Genomic DNA, 20,259 nt, shown 5'->3' with positions numbered 1-20,259 from the left:
AATGGTGGTCACTTGCCTAGCTCCCAAGATTACAGAACCATCTTGGCGGGTTTCCATCTCATTTTAATACAATCCAAATATTGAAGTAACACCCGTGGTATCCTGTCAAGACTGCTATGGATAGTAACGATGATCAACGTGATCCAGTCGCAGAGCGAATAGTTGGTGAGATAGTGCCCCCTGGTGTACTCCCTGGTGAGCAAAACCCTCCCAAAATGGAGCCTTCGGGTTTTCGTTCCGTCTGGTTCAAGGACCTGTTCAAAATCCTAGTATTGAGAACGCTCTTCATCTACTCTATCTATCCGCTGTTTTCAGCCATGGTCATAAGCACCGATACTCTGAGGAGGCTGAATCGTAATCTTGTGAGCAGCCTCTGTCAGACTACTGGGACGCTTCCGCAGTTCCTACAAAGGGTGGGTCTCATCACCGTCTGTCAGAGACGAGTGGGCGAACTGGCAGACGCTTTGGTCACCCTGCTATCCGCATCGTTTGGAACTGTGCAGCGGCGTTGTCTTTGTTCCTCATTCTCGTCTTCTGCTGGAAGGTCGTCGAGGAAGTGGTACCCTGGTTGTCAGTCCACTTCGGGCGTGAAGCTATTTTCGGTATATCCAAGGTACTTTTTAAGATAATAGAACTCGTCGAACGAGAGTAGAGACTAAATCAGCGACCTAGTACCACATACAGTGACATTAAGCACACAATTGAATATTATCGATTGGGAAGTACATAAAGAGGGATAGCATTAATGATAAGTAGTCTCTGTTCGATACATATTGATTGAAAGTAAAACTGAGTACGCATTATATGAAAAAGCACCTCAACTCAGCCCAGCCATCGTGCGGGCTAACGGTAAAGTAGTCTCCTGAAATCCCATGCATAACATCTTTACGGCTTGCCCTTCAGTGCAACGACCATATTTGATACCTCAGCGATCTTGCTGTAAACAAATTCCGGGATGTTCTCAGCATTGAGCAATTCTTCCAACACAGCATCCATCTGGTTTAGACTAGATCGTGTCTGCTGTACTGTCTCATGTAGTCCCGTATTTTCTCTCTCTGCATTTGTGAGGCGATCTCTGAGTCTGGCACAGTTCCTGCGTAGCACCGTCTCCGTGAATTGTGGATTGCCCGAAGAAGACGCATGGGCCGTGGGTGGCACCGAGGAGGCAGGACTCCTAGGCCAAAGCCCACTTGTAGAGGTTTCTCCAAGTAAGATATTGTTTGTGGTACCACTCTGTTCTGTCTCCCGCGAAGATGACAAGGTTGACAAGCCTGTATTTTGCACTCCAAAAAGAGGGACCTCTAGAGTTTGCGCTGCGGTCAATGGTATATTCGGTATGCCGTTGTTAAATAGCGACCAGTCAATGCCATGGGAAAACACGGTATCGCTATGGATCTGGTATATCTGTCAATGCGATTTCTTTAAGTAACAGTAAACGGCCCACTCGAAGGACTCACTCATTCATCCGGTTCGAGGACCCTGATGCCTCTGGAGTCTGGGGCGGTTGGAAGACAAGGTTAGGAAAAGATAATGCTGTGATCGTGACCGAGGTCAACGGGAGGTAATCTGGTTCTCATATCAGTCGAATATAGTTCATACAGCTTGGGAGTTGCCAGAATATTAGTATGGTAATTAGCTTACATGGACAGTATTCTGCCCTCAATGAAGCAGTTTCGCGTTCACTCATACCCGGGATGAGTAGCTGAAACATGGTCCACCATGATATTTCTTCTAGGCCTGACCAACGAACTGTTTTGAACACGACTTCCGTGCCCGGATCCATCATGGTACCTTCAGGAGGGCTGTCGCGACGGTCGCAGCGCATTAACATCGCCTCGTGCTCTTCTTTCTGTTCCGTTTTATCGAACGATCTCCAGCAACGGCTGCATCGCATCGATGGCATGTGAGTTCGTTGAATATGCTGCCTTGAATTGCATTCGTTAGTTACCACTCTGAAATATGTTCCCAAGATGATACATACCTTAGCCGACTTATGCTCTCGCATCCACCTGATGGATTCTTAGCAGAGGGGCTTAAGCACAATTGCGACTTATCATAGGCTTGGTAGGGACAAGCCAGTCGTGAGCCCCTCTGAGTGCTGTTTGGTGGCCTCAATTGGCGGCGTGGCCTCTTTTGGGAGCTGTCTTCGTCTTCGTCTTCATCCACCCCTTTGCCGCGTGATCTTTTCCGAGTCTCGAGCCTCTTGGATGACGATGCCGCTGAGCTTTCGTACGAGCTACTAGATCGGCCCTCACCGCTATCATCTGAGCTCGGAATATCTTCTCCAGAATCTTGCGGTGCCGCGTGAGATGCAGTCAATTGAAGAACTTGAACTTGTACACGCGCAATGCCAATCTGCCTCAATCCATTCTGGCAGGGTTCGGGCGACGGTGATGAAGAGCGTAAAGACTCGGATGAAACTGAATTTGCACAAGATTCGTCCCCGGTACCGATTTCGTCGAATCCTCTGTCCTTAGTGATACTCAGCTCTTTCCCAGCATCAGGGGATCGTTGAACCTGTTCTTCAGACCGCAGCTAGCCCTGAGGTGGGTGGCCATCAGCTCGTTTGCCAATCCAATACTGCTTGATATGGACAAGATGATCACTCTTGTCATTGTGGTCCTCCCCACAATAGCACAGGAATGAGTCCAGATGCCATTTCAATGGCTTGCATTGCTGGAGATGGCATAGGTAATCCAACATCCGAGCTGCGAAGCTCGAGTTCCCACAACGACATCGGTACCGACCATTTCCCTCCTTTCCATCAAGGGGCTTTTCATGAATCTCGATGACGTGGTGGTGTAAATCCTCTCCACGAAGAACCTTGAAGTCACATTGAGAGTACGCTTTTGCACTAGATGCTAGACTTTCTGATGGTTCAGGCGAAGAATACTGTGCCAGCCCCTCGAGAGAATTGGACGGAGTTGGAAGATTCCATGCAAACGCTCTTGCCCGCCCCGTCCGTGTATAGTTGGGTCCTTCCATTGCTTGTTGGTTTTACACACCAGCCAAGTGAGTTATATGGTCAAATTAACGTGAGGAAAGAGCGCGCATCTCACCCGTGATATGAGAGAAGACACATATCATCTAGATAAGGGCTATCCCCCAAGCTCTTAGGCCTTCGATGATGCCAGAGATGATTTCAATATGAGTCGATTAATAATACCAGAAAGTAATTCCAGTGGCAGGACGGGTACTGTCGCCGTCGTGACGGTGAAGACTCAAAGGTGTGGATTGACAGATGTTGTTTTGTCACCAGGGCTGGATTGAATTTCGTTTTTGCAAAATTTTCGGCCTAAAAACACATCTGTGTTTTCTAGTCATAAGCCACATGCGTTACAATTGCATTTAATGTTGTACAACATGCCGGATCATCTTGTGATAGGCTGAGGCGTTTTGGCCCTGCAGACCTCCGACACATCTGGATTGTCAGCCACTCTAATGTGCTGACTTGTTGACATGAACAAGCTACATACACTACAGTCTCCAGGAACACGTATGTAATTGCGGCAAGTTCGAGACCGCACTTTTGAATATCTTTCAAATAAGCGTGATATGTCCTAGTCGTAGGATGTTGCGATTTGAGATGCCCAGCTAGGTAGAATGAGAAGCTGGTCTCCAAGCATATAAGTCAAGACCAATCGCTTCATACCTTCGAGAGCAAAACGTAGCAAGAGAACCAAAACCACCATTAGCAGAATTTGATACTCCAGAAGCCCCTTTTCTGTCTGGCCCAACTTAACAAACTGATTCAAACTGATTACCCCGTTCTAATCATGAAACTAAATTCTGCAGACCGTCTTGGAAAGCCAAGCCAGGAGCGACCGTCGTGAGTATCCAATTGCCTGCAGATGGTTTATCTTTATTCTGACTTAATTTTTCTAGGAAAGTCAAGCTCGATGGTAACTTCAATGCTGCTTCGACCAAATGCGAGGCCGACAACACGGATTATCAAGGTCCCAAAGACATGTTCCAGCCCAAAAAGCCAAATCGAGGTCAAGATACTAGCCAGGCCCAGGATCTACTTGGAGTTGGGTCTCAGTTCAAGTAGACCACAAGGGATATTGAAAGTGATTTGCTGGTCGATCCATGTTATATCAGACCATATCAGGGAGAGGGGAGAGAGGAAGCACCTGGAATTTGGTAATTGAGTGAAGAAAGGCATGAAAGACTGGGTCAATACATGCAGCGAGACAACGTTAATAAAAAGGATATTGGCTTCGATTTAAATCTCTTATTAGTGAGTAAGACCGAGTATATCATCTCCACGTTTCTATTTAACCGCGTATACACCTTTACTATGGACCAATTGTCAACAGAGTTAATCCTAGTATAGGCTCTCTGAACCTCTGCGATGCCAGATATTGATGTTGGACGATGTCTGTAATACACACTAGCCACGTTTTCCAATTGGATACAAACGCTCCATTATCCGAGATCGTGAGTCACCCGTCCAATGGTAAGGAATCTGCGAGAAAACCCATCATCGAAGATAGCCTCGTCAACCCCTAGTCCCTGTCGCGCCAAGATGAAACGGCTGATATTCCTCTGCCGCCAAACGCCTATCGATCAACCACGCTCGAAGTTTATGCGGCGAGCACAAATGCGAACGTTGTCTCGGGTCATCCCACCAACCTCAAACACCCGCCAAGAACGAAACCTTCTCAATAGTTTATGGCATACAAGAGGAACAAATTCATCCCATCTTCCAATCACTGTAGTCTAGACTTGGCAAAGGTTGGTCTAGGCCCATCTCCCGCATTATACCCCCTGTCGGGCCGCGTAAAGATTCCTTACCCCAGCTGAACCATAACACGGGGATGAAACACTGGTCCCGCCATTGGTGAATCAACTTGCTCACACAGCCAGCCTTGCCTTCCACGACGACTTCAGCTTACTTTTACTGCTGTGAGCATGGCAGGGTATATATGGATGGCATTTCCTCGTCGTCTTCGAATGCCAAAATCATCAACAACCCACTCACCCAAGCCAACCAACAACCAATCCACCTTTCTTTCTTGCACTGCTGGCCAGTTATTGTGTTTTTGCATTTATACTTTTTATCAACAAATCACATCCCATAATCATCGCAACAGATACATCCAAGCCGCAACAGCAACATCAATCTCACCTTACCCTGAAGCAAGAAACGTCACCGATATCGCCATGCAGCTGTCCACGATCCTCGCGACAGTCTTCGCTGCCGTAGCCGTGTCCGCTACTAGCCTTGGCGCCCGCGACACCGGTGACCTGGAAGCCCGCCACGGAGGCATGGATGACGGCGACATGGATCCCAACATGCCCGGCATGGACATGAGCGGCAGCAAGAAGAACATGACGATGGGCAGCGGCAGCGCCGCCGCCTCAGCGGGCAAGCCGGGCACGGCCGGGGCTGGCAGTCTCGCTCCGGGACTCATGGGCGTTCTCGGCTCTATCGGACTGGTGGCTCTCGGACAGAGCCTGTAATGCTGGAAGGAGGACATGCGGCACGACAGTTTCATGATGAATTCTGGGGTTTAGGGTGGAGTCTCGGCCGGCCGGAGGTTTTTAGGGAGGAGTTGTTGACGCGTCGTGGTTCCAATTTGATCGTGTATTTGATTGTGGAAAGAGAGAAGGTCGGATGCTTCACGTGGGTGCGTTCGTGCCCCCATCCAATGCTATGTAGCTCGCAAATGCAATCTCGATTGCCTAGCGGACGGCCGGCTGGGTTTTCTTCTTTGTGGGTCTGAGAGGCTTCTGGACTTTGGGCTTGAATCCATACAATGAGCAGCGACCATCAGGTCAAGATTTTTGAATGTTTTTATCACTTCCAATACATTCTGTTCTACGTCTCATATGTATGCACTGAGAAATATGTGATACGATACTGCACACCCCTTTTCGTTGATATCCAGTCATAATAAAAAACATACAACACCGGGGATTCCCAGATCGTCACCGACTCTAGTACTAATCCGGCGCTTCTCAGTTTATTTAGGGGAGAGCGGACGGGATCCCAAGTTGTCTAAGAGCTGTGGTCGTATGTGGAAGTCATTGCTTCAAAAATAAACTATAACCAAACACGCCAGCCAACATAACCATGTCAGTGGATATACCACCTATTAGACAGCGAAGAAACATCAAATTGACGTCCTGAAATGCCCATTCGTCGAAATGCATCATGACATAAGGCAACGCATCGGTCCGTAGAGAGGAGGCCCTTACGCTACCTTCAGCTTGATCATTCTGAGATACGGAATTAGCGGCTCACATCTCTCTCTGCATAGCTCTCATATATAGAGAGGTATGCTGCGCGAAGAAGAGGAAATACATTTCTACTTCTGAAGAGCTTAGCTACTCAACATTAGTCGAGTAAGTCGAAGGACATATGCTATCCTTATTTGCAATCTTTATAAGCCCCTCCCACATAGTAGATACCCCTGGCCAAGCCCGCGTTGCCTAAGCTTGAGCTGGACCAGACGACCAAGTTGATTACTTCCTACATATAGTTCCATAAGCAGCTTCAATTTCATCGACCTACAAGGGTAGGATGTAGGGCGCGATGGCAGAGTGGTCTAATGCGATAGACTAGAACGGAGTCTCTGATTCTAGGCATCTATTTCCTTCGGGAGCGCAGGTTCAAATCCTGCTCGCGTCGTTTCCTTTTTCCTTTTTTTCTCCTCCCTCATCACCACACTCCTGATGGATGATGACCTTTATTTTTGCGTCGTTATATTTACGCCGTGACCAATTACGGCTCCTTCCAGATGTGTGCAAGCTATCCGCTTTAACGGAGCCTACCTGATCACATGCTTGCACATAGTCTCGTGGCAGTCTGCTGGTGCGATACCAGCTGCAATTGTTTAAATTGGGAGAGATACACTGAGAGGCAACTTCATTGAAACATTTCTACAAGTGTCGAAAGCATTGAAAATTCAAGTGTAATATACTTGTGATTCTTGATCTTTACTCCTTGCGTCGGTGAAAGCAAAAGAGAGACCGTGGCGCATGAAGACCTCGCCAACTACAAACATAATCCATCACATCCTACCGCGATCAATACGATTAAACTGATGGCTGACACAATCTACAACCCCTGTAATGCACAAGATATGATTCATCCTTGCCATATCAAAGACCTAATTGTCAGCCACCCTACTAGACTCTGTAGCTGTGCGAGTTTCTTCTGCGCCTAGCCCACTCCTCTGAGACATTGTGTTCCACATCCATATAGCCATCGCTATTGTGCCCGCCAGCATGCCGGCTAGCTGTAGAGTCATGACAGCCGTGGAGGCCGCTGAGTACTGAGCAGCATACCATAGCACCAAACCAACCAGAAACTCGACGATGACCACATCTACCAGAACCAATGGGACCCAGCTGATTGCTAGTTCCATGCGTGTCGGTCTCTCGTGGCCTTCGAACTTGAAGAGCAGCATGGTTGCCGACATGACGGCCACGACCGCCGTGATCGCGGAACTGGTCATCAGGCCGGCGGATGCGTCTACCAGTAGACTCCGCTTCTGCTCATCATGGTACTCGTCGAAGGTGAGTACGGCTAAAGCGAGACCGCCGAGCAGTGTAGCAATGACGTTGAAGATTTGGTAAAACCTTTGCAGGCGATGGAAAACCAAAGTCGCCCGATGGTCGAGGACTTTGTGCACTGAAAAAGCACGCCAAGAATGTTAATTCAGTAAGAAGCCAAACATTATCCCAATATGTAAACAACCGTACGGGGCTTTCTTACCTTTCAAGCCAGTAAACATGGTGTTCACAATGCGTATATCCAAATATCGTATGGGACAGAGCTACACAATATCGTAGCTGATATTCAGGACTCTCAAACCAAGTAAGCTCTAAATAATTGGCTAATAAGCAGTATATTTATGATGCAGGTTTGTGAAGATTGACATGTTTATCCCAAGGCAAGGTTAGCCAGTTTGGAAGGACTTTGGGGAGGGGCCCCTCCTTACCCCGTTGTCTTGCTTGATGAGGCTGACAGCAATCTTGTTTATGCCTGTTGTCAATAGCAGGATAGGTGATAAGTAGCTTCCAAATCCGCGTACGTCATTGACTTTCAGCTTGTTTGTCCCGGCAGGCAAAATCTGCCATGACGTGCATTAAGCGCCACTTTAACCAAGCCCGGCGGCATTTTCGATTCACCATTCACTTGTGGATGTCAATCGCATATGCATTCCTACTATTAAAAGATATCTGCCTTTGATAATTCCACGAGGCTATGTTGGGAGTCCAGGCCTGCATAAAGAGGTCGTTAGGCGATCGGAACGTGATGGCACAAGGTATCTCAATGTAAATGCGCCGAGTATGATAAGGTTATGCAGTTCGACTTTTGCCGTTCAAGAGAACTGTTTTCATTGGCCATTTGAAAAGACAATGCTCATCTCCTCATCACCAATTATGCCCAACCAGTGGCCCTGCAAACAGTCGAGAGACCATAAGGTTGTACGGAACATAAGTCGTATTACTAAAGTCATTGTACAGCACACTGCGGGTCACCGATCTGCTCCCGCTCCCACTCCCGCTCCCGACCCCGACTCCGTACATTCTGGCGAATTGGGCACGTGCTAAAAAGAGCCCACATCGGGTCTAATACCCAGAGACCGGGTTGCTGGATGTCCCACTTTCCTCCTTACCCCCTTTAACAGAATTCCAATCCATACTTAGCGCTGCAACCATGCCCAAAGCCACAACTACCACACAGACCCAGAAAGTGCTGGTAAGGGCAAAGTTGAAAACACCGATCACATGGGCTCTTTCCGAGTCTGGTACAGCCTGTAGCAGATCCGTCACCCCTGAATGTAAAATGGCGTCTGCGTCCACGCCAGGGACACCATGAAGGCCCTGCCGCAGCAGATTCGCGAACACGTTCTGCGAGACGGAAGTCGACAGCGCAGCGCCGATGCTGATGGCGAAGCTCACGGCCGTCATCCCCAGCGGTATCTCCTCGGCAGCAAGGGCCGTCTGTATGGCCGACCACGGCTGCGGTATGGCCAAGCCCATCCCAAGTCCGAACAGGATCTGCCAGCCAATCCACGCGGCCGGGCCTGTGTTTGGGCTCAAGGTCGTGAGGAACCCGAATCCGACCCCCATCAGTGCGGATCCAAGCACCATGTGGGGGTGTAGTACCCGATGGCGGCCACTACAAATCCAGAACTGAACGCGGCTACGGAAAGGGAGATGACGGACGGGAGCAGCATCTGCCCAGACTCGGCTGCAGATGCCCCCTTTACGGCCTGAAACCAAACAGGGAGCTGGAAGTCAATGAAAGAGTTAGCCATAGGCTCGATCTGTGCCTGGAAAGCACCCAGTGATTGTATGGAATGCGGTCAACTCACGAAATAGTCTACGACATTAAAGGCTGCCGAGGCGCAGAAAGCGTACAGAAGGCATAGCCCCGCGGTCTTGTTGAGCACGATGGAAGCTGGGATCGTGGCTCGCTCCTTCTGGCGAACTTCTAACCCGGCAAAGACCGCGAGAAGGCCAACCGACACCACGAGCAGGGATATGATCCTGCCGCTGCTCCAGCTGTCGTTAGTTCCGCCCCACTCCAGGGCCAGTAGCAAACATACGACGCTTGCCGTGAAAAGCAAGAGGTTAGGGATGTTGAGCTGCTGAAGCTTGGAGTTAATGGAACCCTTGGAGATCGTCTGGTTTTCCGGGTTCTTAAATAACAGGATGATGACGGCAATAGTGAACCCGCCTATGGGCAAGTTAAGCCAGAAGCTGGGTCAATGACAAAAGCTCGTCAGCAAGTAAGTTGTTTGACAAGGTTCACTCGCTGGTAAAGACTGTGGTCACTCACCACCATCGCCAACTCACATACGTCGTCAAGACACCTCCAATCACTGGGGCCACCGTCATGGCAACGCATTCGAGAGCTCCGACTGTGCTGTTGAATATGGGCCGCAAGCGCAGCGGGACGGAGTGTGATATAGCTCTGTGGGCGGGCAGTCAGTGGGGAGCTATGCTTTCAACACGATCCACAATGACTTCGCAATTTCATCATCGTTTGCAGAGAAAGAGGGAAGACTGAAAGTCCTTTCTTACATGAAAACCCCCGTCACGATCCCAGAAGCACCGCAACCGGCGATGGCCCTCCCAATGATGAACGCAGTCGACGTTGGGGCCGAAGCGCACACCACAGATCCAAGCTCCAGAATGGCCACGGATGTCACGAAGACCCATTTGACGCGGAACTGCTCGTAAAGCTTCCCGTAGAAGAACTGGGTCGAGCAGGTGGTGACACGGTCTAGACAATTCCCTGATGATCAGAGTCGATTTCTTCCGCGACAAAACTAAAAACCGGGCGGCCTGCGGATCAAAGGACGTCTACTTACACGCCGAACCATACCAACCAATGCCCGTCAGCGAATGGAACTCATTAGTGATGGTGGGAGTCGCGGTTCCGACGATGGTGTTGTCCTTTGATTTAGCATAAGTTAAGGCCGTCCAGCATTCCCGTGGGAATCGGGTTGGTATTACTCACAAGGCCCAGGATGAAGATGGCAAGTCCCATGGCGATTGAGATCGGAATCAGCTTGAGTGTCTCGAGGTACACTGGTTCACTAATGCCTGCATTCTGAGTGGCGGCCTCCTCCCCACCGGCATTCTGAGCCGAAAGAATATTAGGGCCGCCATCGGTCGTAGAAAGCAGTGGCTCGGATTCTGCTAACATGGTGTAGTTTCAATGTTGATGTAAGAGAAAGGGTGCCAGGAAAGGTGAAGGAGGGCAAAAGCCCAAAATCAGTTGAAAGGTACACTGCATTACGTGAAGGTGCGAAGATAAGCCGCAGCAGGCGACCAATCGGGACCACGACTAGCAAAGCCATCCTATCAATGGCGGTGGGCCATTCGCAAAACATACCTCTGTACCTGGGCCGAAAAGAACCCATGTATGCCGCTTTAGGCATCCAAGTAAGCACTTGCACAAGTAATTGGCCTATCACCTGCAGTGGCACGCAGACCGAGGATAATTAGATCGGCGTAACACTGGCCATCCACTCCGGAACATCACCTCAGATCGGCATCGTATTTAAACCCGGGTTATCCCCTTCGTACTTGTAGTAATGTGTCATTTGCTATTGATCATACACGACAACAAACAGAGAAGGCTGTGCGAAGTTTTAACCCTTGCCATCCCCTTTCGACGGGGAGGCCTTCTGAGCAAGTGACATTATAATGAAAGGGAGTATACAAATTGTTATCGGGGTAACTCAATTCCATACCGCTAATGAATTACTGTTGTAACACTCGATGATACGTATCTTTTCCCCTTTTCCCTCATTGTCCCATTAGAGATAAACCAACTCATCAACACGATACCCAGATATCCCTCAACCGTGCCTAGGAATCCCCAGATTCGGTTTAGGCGGGAGTAGTCGACCCGATGTCGCCCCAGCGGAGGTTAGAGAAAGTAACAGCCACATCCGGGTTCGCCGCCAGAATCTTCTCCGGAGTGCCATCTTCAGGACCGCACGGCCCCGCCGAGCCCGAGTCCAGCCAGTTCATAAATGTCGTCTCGTCATTCCATATACTAAAGATGAGCACCATGCCGCGGTCCAGCGCCTCGCCCGCGGCCTTGACGCCGCCCAGGCGGTCGAAGTCGGTCTTGTTGTTGCTGGTGCAGAACTCGGGCGTGATGGTGGTCTTGTCCTCGGCGATGCGCTGGCCGTCCTGGAGGTAGACGCGGCGGATCTCGCTCATGACCTTGCCGGCCGCGGTGCTGTTGTCGGGCGCGGTCCAGAACTGCGTCACCACGGTGAAGGGCCGCTTCGTGTCCACCACGAGGCCGGGGCCGTAGAACTTGGGGCCAACGGTCTTGTACGGGTTCATGCCGCAGCCCGGCTTGTCGCACACGCCGCTCTTGCCGCACTCGTCGCCCGTGCACAGGAATGGGCCTGGCTTGCTGCACGTGTGGGGCGCCATGGCCGTGGCCAGGCCGTTGGCTTCCCAGATGTCCATCTCGTGGCAGCAGGCGCCGCTGTTGTTGAGGTTAGGCTTTTCTCGGGGTGTCAGTCCATGTGCCAGACAATTATGCAGCAAGGGTGGGATCGTAATTACATACCTCGGCGTTGATCATGGTTTTGTTGTAGCACTGGGCGTCGCAGTAACCTGTGCCGTACTGTGCTCCGGCCGGGTTGTTCTCGCTGCGGGATCCGCTCATGTCCATCTCATCCAGGTACAGGGCGCCGTTCAAGCCGCAGCCTAATAGCGACATGTCGACGTCGAAGGTGAACTCCTGGTCCAAAAGGCGGACGGGCTCGTAGTTCATCTCGTCCTCGGCGAGCAGATAGATGCGGGCCGACGCCCGGTCGTAGCCGCCCGTCTTGTTGGGCATGAAGAGGCGCATGGTCAGGGCGGAGCCGTTGGTCGTGACGCCGATGCTCTCGTAGTCCACGCCCTCAAACTCGCAGTTCTTGCCGCACGTCGCCGCGTCCGGGCAGATGCTCTTGTCCATGAGCCAGTCCTCCTTGCCCCGGGGATTGGGATTGCAGCTCTTGTTCATGTCGCCCATCACGTGGAAGGGGGTGGAACATGGCGTCCGCGACGATGCTCGTGGCGTGCGTCACGCAGCCACCCGCCTTTGAGCACTTCTGCGTCGGGAGCTTGGGATGCACTTCGGGGATGGCGGTGCCGACCCGTTGGGCATGGGTGGTGCCCAGCGACGAGAGCAGAAGGGCTGCTAGCATGTAAGACATATTGGGCCTTCACTTAAGAGGGAAACCGAGAATAGAGAAACATGAAGTAGAAGGGATGGTCGTATCGTTGAACGCACAGGATGGACAATCGGACTTGATATTATACGCAGGCTATGATACTCGAATCAGTTTCACCGCTCCATGCTCTTAGTTGAGTGATATATTCACCCACGACTCAGGGTAGCATTGCCACGAGTCGGTGGAGAACGCCTGGGACAGCCATACCTAAGACAAAGCTTATATATATTGCCTGTCCGCACATTTCCATAGTGCGGGGGTTGCGTACGATGCGGGTTTCTCTTGCTATGCCTCTGCAACATGAAGATGTTTGAGTATGGGCAGTGGCAAATGCATGGTTTTACTCGGTATACATGCGATATACTGATCCGCCTGTGTCTCCTAGGCTGAACAAGAGGCAAGACCACAGCTCCCGGACGAAGCTAACGACTTTGCATGCGCTACTGGAAACACGAGTCATGCAACCCCCTGACCGAACTTGTGGGGTTATAAACTGCCGACAATGCATAAGGAATTCCCCGGAATCTCCGCGGCACGTCGAGGGTTAAGCCGACCTTCACTGATCGTTTCGGCATCCAGACTGTCCAATGACGTTGGACGTCGTACGATGCGACAGAGCGCCTGAGTTGTTCTTCAGCGACAGGGATATGCATGCGCGCACTTCATCTTGAGCGAAGTAATCAAACTCTAAACCCTCGCCAAACTATGTTTCTTAGCGTCCTGCTCTGGAATGTTTTAGAATGGTTTTCCGGACATATAATGCACGTCTGGAGCAAACCTTACTTTCTAACCTGTACATACGCCAAACTCAGGTGCAAGTTTGGTAACAGTGCAGCATTCCGAGTCGCATCGGAAACATATGCTATACTCCTACCCCAAAATGAAGGACTTCCACGTAAGCCTGGCTACTTATTGTTACCGTGTCCCTAGCTATCATTGTCTCAAACTCCTTAGAGTGACTGATACCACGCTAGTCGTTACTACCCGATGGCCTTCAGGAACCCGCCATATCCTAAATACCTGGCGTTTTCATCGGTGGCGTATCGGTCCTCAGAGGGCTGGCTTGGCTTGCAACGCACAATCACCAATCGTTCCGTTCACCGATTGAACAGCCCGCGACCCGAGCGGGCCATACTCCGAATATCCGCCAAGATTTATATATTAACGGACATGATTATCACCAGGCGAAACATCTTATGGAGAGCACAAGGAGCATGAATATGGAAGTGCAGCCTACGACATCCGCACAAACGACGGGGGGGCGCGAGCAAAACGAGCTCATGCACCGACTTTGGCGCGGTGGGCACACGTTCCGATAAAAACGCATACCTGAATAACGATTGGTTCGAGGCGAAGGTTGTGGCGTATAGCAGAGCTTGTAAGAGGCTTTGACAGTGGGTAAGAATGACCAAGAGATCCCCAATGCCTACATACATAATAGGGTACTATTTAGGAATCCATTACCGACCCCCAGAATTGAGATGTATCAGCCTTCGAGCCCTTTTGCTTGGAGTCTGGAGTAGGATCGGACACAGGCTCATCCTCCGTTGGCGGACATGCTGTAATAATGTCCTCGGGAAACCAGCCGTGCGGGTTATAATAACGGATCCTCTTATCCTGGGGGTCCATCTCCTCCGTAGTCGTTTCCGGGTTGCCATCGCTCGTATCGGCCCAGAAACTGACGATATTGGCAAGCCGCACTCGATATACGTCGCACATGGAGCCGTCGTTAGCGTAATATGAACTTTGCCGGGGCACGGGCTGCGCCTCGACAATCTTGACCCAGAACTGCCGCAGCTGTGGGTAAAGCTCCGCCGGCTCGGGCACGCCTTGCAGGTGCTCGACGGTCTCGGCGTCGAAGAGTATGCACGCAAAGAGCCGTGGGCTACAGGGCTCGCAGTCGCGAAAGCGGAAGTTGGCAGGTGTTTGGCTCTGCTCTGTCGGCGGGGGATGGAATATGTCGAAGCGTTCCTGTGCCCACCGGAGGAAGTACGCGCGTGCCTGGTCGACTGTGGCGTCGTCCAAGAGGTCTCGGTCTTCCAGTACATCGTTTACAAGCCGTCGCTCGAACTCATCTTCGATCCGCCGGTCCGCCGTCTCAGCCATGTTCTCCGGCCAGCGGCCCCACTCCACAAACTTTTCGATCGCCTCGTTTCTTCTGGCGATGTCATGTTCACTTATGGCGTGAACGGTATGTTGGATAGCGGAAAGGGCGATCTGGACCTTGGCGTCCCATCCGTCGCCATACACGGTGCGGATAATGGTGTAGCCCCAGGTGCGGCTGCGATAAAAACCCGTGAGAGTTTCCCGGCGCGTGAAGGATGATAGGATTCCCGCAAAGATATGGCGGCGTTGGAGAGGGTTGTACATGGGCCAGGGCATCCTTTTCATCTCCTGGGTCAGCTTCGGTTGGTTAGCCAATGCTTGTTTGATGACTTCAACATCTCGTTGCACTTCCTCTTCTGTCTCCGACCGAAGAGCATTGTCATGTTGGCCGATGTTGGTGGCTTCATGCATCCGTGGGGGTGCAGTCAACTGGCTCTCCATGTTGTTTCGCGTCATTGACGGGAGACAGTCGACCAGTGAGTACCAGGCGGGTTGCTGATTCTTTTTGTACCAGAGGCAACTTCCCTTGTAGACCCTTTGACTGAACAGGCAGGGGACAAGGTTCTGGGCAGGGGCCTCTGCCATGAGGCGATTATCCACTTGAACATATACACGTGTACATAGCGGGTCTTGTACCTTGCATCTAGTGGCTACATAGGGACTCGGGTACTAAATGACATGGGTACAAACTTCTTATGGAGAGTGCTTCAATGGCTCCCATCAACTACAATCTCTCTAGAGGTTCATTCCTACATCCATCGCGGTCTTGCATAACCCGATCAGGGCCTCGCCGGTAGCGTGTTTGTTGGAATGCCGTTCAAGGGAAAATTGGCTCTCAGGATACGTAGACTGGCTGCTGTATTAAGCAGCGACACCACGTCAGGAAACAAGTCGATGCGCGGGCCCCATGCCTTACGCGCCAGCACCAGCACTTCTTCCGCCCATTCTCGCACCACAGTCTCCACTGTGTCCAAGTGGGCAAGAAAGTACTCGTCGAAGCGGGCCACTGCAAGCACATCTGCGCCCGTCGACAGCCAGTGCATGTGCTGCTGTATACCGAGATTCCAACGGATGAGTTGCAGGATTTGCGATAGCGCGGTATTGACCTGTGGTACTTCGAAGTACTTGATCACGCCCAGGGCCTGATAACATTGGGTCAGCTTCGTGGTTGAATGAAGAGAATTATAACTTACAAGCTTTACACGGGTGAAAAATGCTTCGGAATTGCCGCTGTTTATATAAGCTTCCATCTCGCTCACGGGGTATGGATCATTGTAGCCCCAGACCTGGAAGAAGGGACTTGATTAGCTGCGTGACGTCACATCATAGTTATGGATTTCATTCCTTACCACTCCTTTGAGTTCGTTGAATCTAGCAGGTGCCACTGTGAAAACATCCGTCACCAGACTGCTGCCGAGGGAATGCAGCAACCGGCGGTTGGGCCAGTACTCCGGCGAATCTGGCCAAGCCATGATGCTGCCAGGTAAAGCAGCGCCGATTACTGTAGTAATCGACGTCATTCCTGTACGCAGCCAGAAGTTCGGGTCAATGCCGCCGTAGATGGACTGGCCGGTAAAGGCATCGTCGTTACCCCGGGCATTCTCAACACGCACTCCACCTGGTATAAGTCCTGAGATACTGCTCCACACGAATCTTCTCATGGTCTGGCGTTCGAATATGTGTTCGGCTAGATGGTTAATTAACACATCGAAGTGTTAGTCGGCCGACTCTAGACAACAGGATATGGGGCGGGAAGAGGAATAAAGCCTACTGTGCCAGCCATCTCGACCTCCTATGGCGTTGAAGAAAACGGCTCGCATGTCGCAATTAGTGCATATATCAGCGGCGAAGGAAATTGCCTTTGAAAAAACATTGTCATTGTCGAACCATTCACCGATCGACGGGTACTATCACCATGTTAGCAGCACATCTTTACCATGCACCATCAATCAGGGGGGCGAAGGGCCCTCATGAATTTACTCACAGCCATCATCCAAAGCTCTACCGTGACCCATGCACGCAGTATCGGCGAATATGCCCTTATTTGCTTCAGTGTCTCGCCTTCACGCTTTACTACTAAGCCACGTTCCAGCAGCATGCTAGTATTGAAGGCGGGGAAATCCGCCTCAAAAGCATCCCCGAAGTCAGAGTCTCCTCGCGGGCCTATATTTGAACAGGAGACACCAGCGCACTTGCAATCAGTGCCTTTCCCTCCGATTTGGTTTTCGTAGAGCTGCAGGTTGCATAGAATGTCGCGGGGCAGACGGAGAGCCCCCAGGGCCTGGGCGGACGCATCCGTCTTGGTCCATTTGGTAAGGGAGTCATACTTTAGGTTGGAATACTTGGGGCCAATTTGGGCATTCCAGATTTCCTTCCGCTTTGCGTCCGGGGTCTTGTACACGAGTTCGTTGATGTAGGTGATCAAGGTCTGCTCGTTCCTGTACTTCTCGCTGTGTTGGTCGTCGGTGCAGGTGGTGTTGTCCAGAAACTTACTGAGCAGAGTCTTCCATTCGTCGTTCTCGGCCGTGTTTCTCTTCGTCTCGGTCTTGAACTTGGGTGTGCAGCACCGGGCCTTGGCTCCTTGTGAGCAGCCCTGGTGGTCCATGGACACGCGAACCTCGTCTTCCTTGCAGTTGGGCATGCAAACGCCGCCGCTGCTTCCTTTGGTCAGCACCTGGATGCCCAGGTTGTCCCGCCACTCGCAGTTGTCCCAAGATTTACCCGGGTAGTCGCCACGGCAGCAGTACTTGCGCTCTTGCTTGGACTTGCACTGGGCTCCGCCGCTGCCAGAGTTGGACCGAGCAATCTCGTTGCTCCAGGGCGGCGACTTTGAGCAATCATCGTCGTTGCACTTCGGGAAAGCTGTGGACCAACCACACATGAGATAGAGTGCCATGGAATCAGGCGTGTCGCCACAGCAGGCAGCTTGGTAGCCAGACCGACAATACTTGCTGTTCGACCCGACTTCGAGTTTGCCGACCGGGCATTTCGAGTCGCATTTGCCGTTATTGTGAGTATACCAACCACAGGAAGGCAATCTTTCGTCTTCGGGGCAGCAGAGCTGATGGATACCAGAGGTACAACCTTCTTGGTCGACCATATACTCACCACTGCGAGCACCACCGTCTTCCCTCTTCATCCGTTTGTATCCAGCCGGGCACTCTGCAAGAAACTGCAATCAGTATCTTCTCAAAGGGATACGGGCGGGTAAACATACCTTGGTTGCAGTTCGTCCATTTGCACTGCTTATGATACGTGACATCGGTCTGGGTACCGTCACTTGTCGCTTCCAGTTTCTGGAACTTTTTGTTTGCAGCCTTGGCAAGCGCCATATTGAATGTCGCATCGGCAGTGTCATGCGACACTGCCCACACCATCAGCCCTCCCAGCCCCTGGCGCCGAGCAAAGTCGGCTCGTAGCTGGAACGTGTCTTCGTCGTCGTACGTAACCCATTGGTCCGAGTCGTAGACCATCTGCTTGACCGCCGCGTCCTTCAGCAGTACGCTCTTCGCGCCAGTCTGCTTCTGGATGTCCACGATCTCCGAGTTGAGGACGACACTGATCTCGTGGCTACAAGACTGCTTGTTGCCTCCCGATGCGTACACGCAGCCCGGGGATGTGCAGCCGGGATCGGCAAGGGTAAATGCTCGGCCATAAAATGCCATGCCGAGCACCACTTTCTCCTCTTTCACTCCGTTCCGCCAGAGTAGATCCAGCCCGTCCTGGATCTCGGTGAGGTTAGTATGTGGGTTCAAATAAGCGCCAACCCATTTATTCTGCATGTCCCATGTGCCGTGGAAGTCATAACTCATACTGAATGGAGATTGTCAGTGTGTGATCTGTATCATTGATTTGGTAGTCAGAACCTACATATTGAAAAAGTCGACTATGTCCTGGATTTTGGCAATGTCGAAATGCTGCAAGTACCCTAAACTTGACGTTAGCAATGTGTCAGAGGCAAAAGCAAATCTAATTACTGACAGAAGGATGCAGGCAAGGTGATGCTGAGCCCATCTCGTCCACCCGTTCCTTTGAGTGCGGATTTCACCCGTTTGAGGAATGTGACAACGTTCTCGTAGTCCTCTGGTCTGCCACTCCTATCATCTGCTTCGGGGTATTCCCAGTCGATGTCGACTCCTTGCAGATCATAGGTGGTCAAGAAGCTGATAAGCGAGTCCGTGAACTTCTTAGTGTTCCCCTGAGACGCTGCAATGTCCGAAAATGTCGTGGCTGTCGGTCCGGGGTCGTTGAACGTCCACCCACCGAGGGCAATGAAAACAGACAGGCCTGGATCAGCGTCTCTTCGCGCCGCCAAGCGTCTAAGAAGGTCCTCATCCGCTGGCGCCGCTAGCTTGACTTCGTATGACACCTGAGTGGATATTCGACATCAGCAATCGTCTCTTTTAGAAAACAATCAGAATTCTGGAATACGTACCGGGTCTATAGTGGCAAAGGCAAAGTTGAGATGTGTATAGATCCCTTTAGGAATCTGCTCTGGGTAAAATTGGTTACAGGGCCTGGAAGGTGACCAGCTCTCGTAATATCCAACGATACGACTGAAGCCTTGACCCTTCGCCTCGTAAGAGGGCCTCTTCACTTCTTTCCCTTTACAAAACTCTTCCGTGGTTCCGCAGAAGCCGAAAGCCGAGCAGCATACTGTATATGACTTGTTAAAAAAACGGATTCTGTTCAAACAGGAAGTCTGTCAACTCGCCATTGAGAGGGCATTTTTCCTTAGAAAAATATTGTTTGTCCCACCCACCGGGATTACAGTCACCTTTGCGATCACACGTATCCACGCACACATCTTTGGCGCAGACTAGAAGGGTAAAGGTCAGCGTGACTCTCATAAAGTATGGTATGCCGTTCTTACAGTCCTGGCCCAAACCACAGAATCCGAATTTTGAACAGCACCCGACAGCGCAAGGGTTATCTTTGCTACATCCTTCTGCGTATGTGCCTGTGGAAAATACTAGAATGCAGAGTACGAATAGACAGAGAAAGGGCAAATGTCGAAAGGACGAAGTCCGATTGGCAAAATGAGTATTGCCCACCATGTCTGTAGTAGGAACGCGATGAGTGCCGAGAAACTATCTGTGTCTAGAAATTGACGGGGTATCATCAACTCATAACGAAATCGACTGGTGATCAATTCTTGAACCAATCTGTGCACGATATGACCCGCGCCCAGATACAAGGCAATATGCACGGAATCGTTTTTGTTCGTGTCTGTTCCACCAAGATACGTTGTTTGGAAACCATTAGCAACATCACATCCAAAAGTAAACTATCGTTTGATTTCGGCAAAGTCCTCGGGGAATATATTGTATGGGGGCATCATCAGTATAGTCAGACTTTAACTCAAAAGACGGCTGTTGTCCGTGTCAAGTGGAGCAGAAGCCGAGGCCAGGCCCTTGTGGTTCGCTGCAACAAGGGT

The 20,259-nt window shown here is 51.1% G+C and overlaps 6 protein-coding genes across 6 annotated transcripts; 2 read left to right on the top strand and 4 right to left on the bottom strand.

The window, feature by feature from the left end:
- Positions 1-3,776: 3,776 nt before the first annotated feature.
- Positions 3,777-4,051, top strand: PG998_012164 (uncharacterized protein; the record flags this gene model as incomplete). The annotated part of the gene is made up of 2 exons (XM_066878980.1): positions 3,777-3,829; positions 3,886-4,051. 2 exons carry the CDS (start codon positions 3,777-3,779, stop codon positions 4,049-4,051), a joined length of 219 nt encoding a protein of 72 aa, XP_066725364.1.
- Positions 4,052-5,166: 1,115 nt separating this feature from the next.
- On the top strand, positions 5,167-5,466 carry PG998_012163 (uncharacterized protein; the record flags this gene model as incomplete). Its single annotated transcript, XM_066878979.1, has 1 exon — positions 5,167-5,466. One exon carries the CDS (start codon positions 5,167-5,169, stop codon positions 5,464-5,466), a length of 300 nt encoding a protein of 99 aa, XP_066725363.1.
- Positions 5,467-7,118: 1,652 nt separating this feature from the next.
- Positions 7,119-10,675, bottom strand: PG998_012162 (major facilitator superfamily domain-containing protein; the record flags this gene model as incomplete). The annotated part of the gene is made up of 10 exons (XM_066878978.1): positions 7,119-7,642; positions 7,727-7,787; positions 7,953-7,996; positions 8,661-9,139; positions 9,187-9,293; positions 9,336-9,723; positions 9,803-9,937; positions 10,048-10,261; positions 10,338-10,422; positions 10,487-10,675. 10 exons carry the CDS (start codon positions 10,673-10,675, stop codon positions 7,119-7,121), a joined length of 2,226 nt encoding a protein of 741 aa, XP_066725362.1.
- Positions 10,676-11,364: 689 nt separating this feature from the next.
- Positions 11,365-12,698, bottom strand: PG998_012161 (endo-beta-1-4-glucanase celB; the record flags this gene model as incomplete). Its single annotated transcript, XM_066878977.1, has 3 exons — positions 11,365-11,997; positions 12,065-12,494; positions 12,535-12,698. 3 exons carry the CDS (start codon positions 12,696-12,698, stop codon positions 11,365-11,367), a joined length of 1,227 nt encoding a protein of 408 aa, XP_066725361.1.
- Positions 12,699-14,165: 1,467 nt separating this feature from the next.
- On the bottom strand, positions 14,166-15,263 carry PG998_012160 (uncharacterized protein; the record flags this gene model as incomplete). The annotated part of the gene is made up of 1 exon (XM_066878976.1): positions 14,166-15,263. One exon carries the CDS (start codon positions 15,261-15,263, stop codon positions 14,166-14,168), a length of 1,098 nt encoding a protein of 365 aa, XP_066725360.1.
- A 338-nt stretch (positions 15,264-15,601) lies between these two features.
- Positions 15,602-19,879, bottom strand: PG998_012159 (uncharacterized protein; the record flags this gene model as incomplete). The annotated part of the gene is given in 9 exon segments (XM_066878975.1): positions 15,602-15,964; positions 16,016-16,108; positions 16,172-16,486; positions 16,807-17,984; positions 18,040-18,635; positions 18,693-18,755; positions 18,800-19,191; positions 19,258-19,507; positions 19,518-19,879. 9 exon segments carry the CDS (start codon positions 19,877-19,879, stop codon positions 15,602-15,604), a joined length of 3,612 nt encoding a protein of 1,203 aa, XP_066725359.1.
- Between the last annotated feature and the right edge of the window lie 380 nt (positions 19,880-20,259).

This window comes from Apiospora kogelbergensis (genome assembly GCF_038363985.1).
Source record: "Apiospora kogelbergensis strain CBS 113332 chromosome Unknown utg000008l_segment0_segment0, whole genome shotgun sequence".
NCBI classification, from domain to species: Eukaryota; Fungi; Ascomycota; class Sordariomycetes; order Amphisphaeriales; family Apiosporaceae; genus Apiospora; species Apiospora kogelbergensis.
Note: the sequence above shows the minus strand (reverse complement) of the source record. Positions and strands in the feature narration are given on the sequence as shown.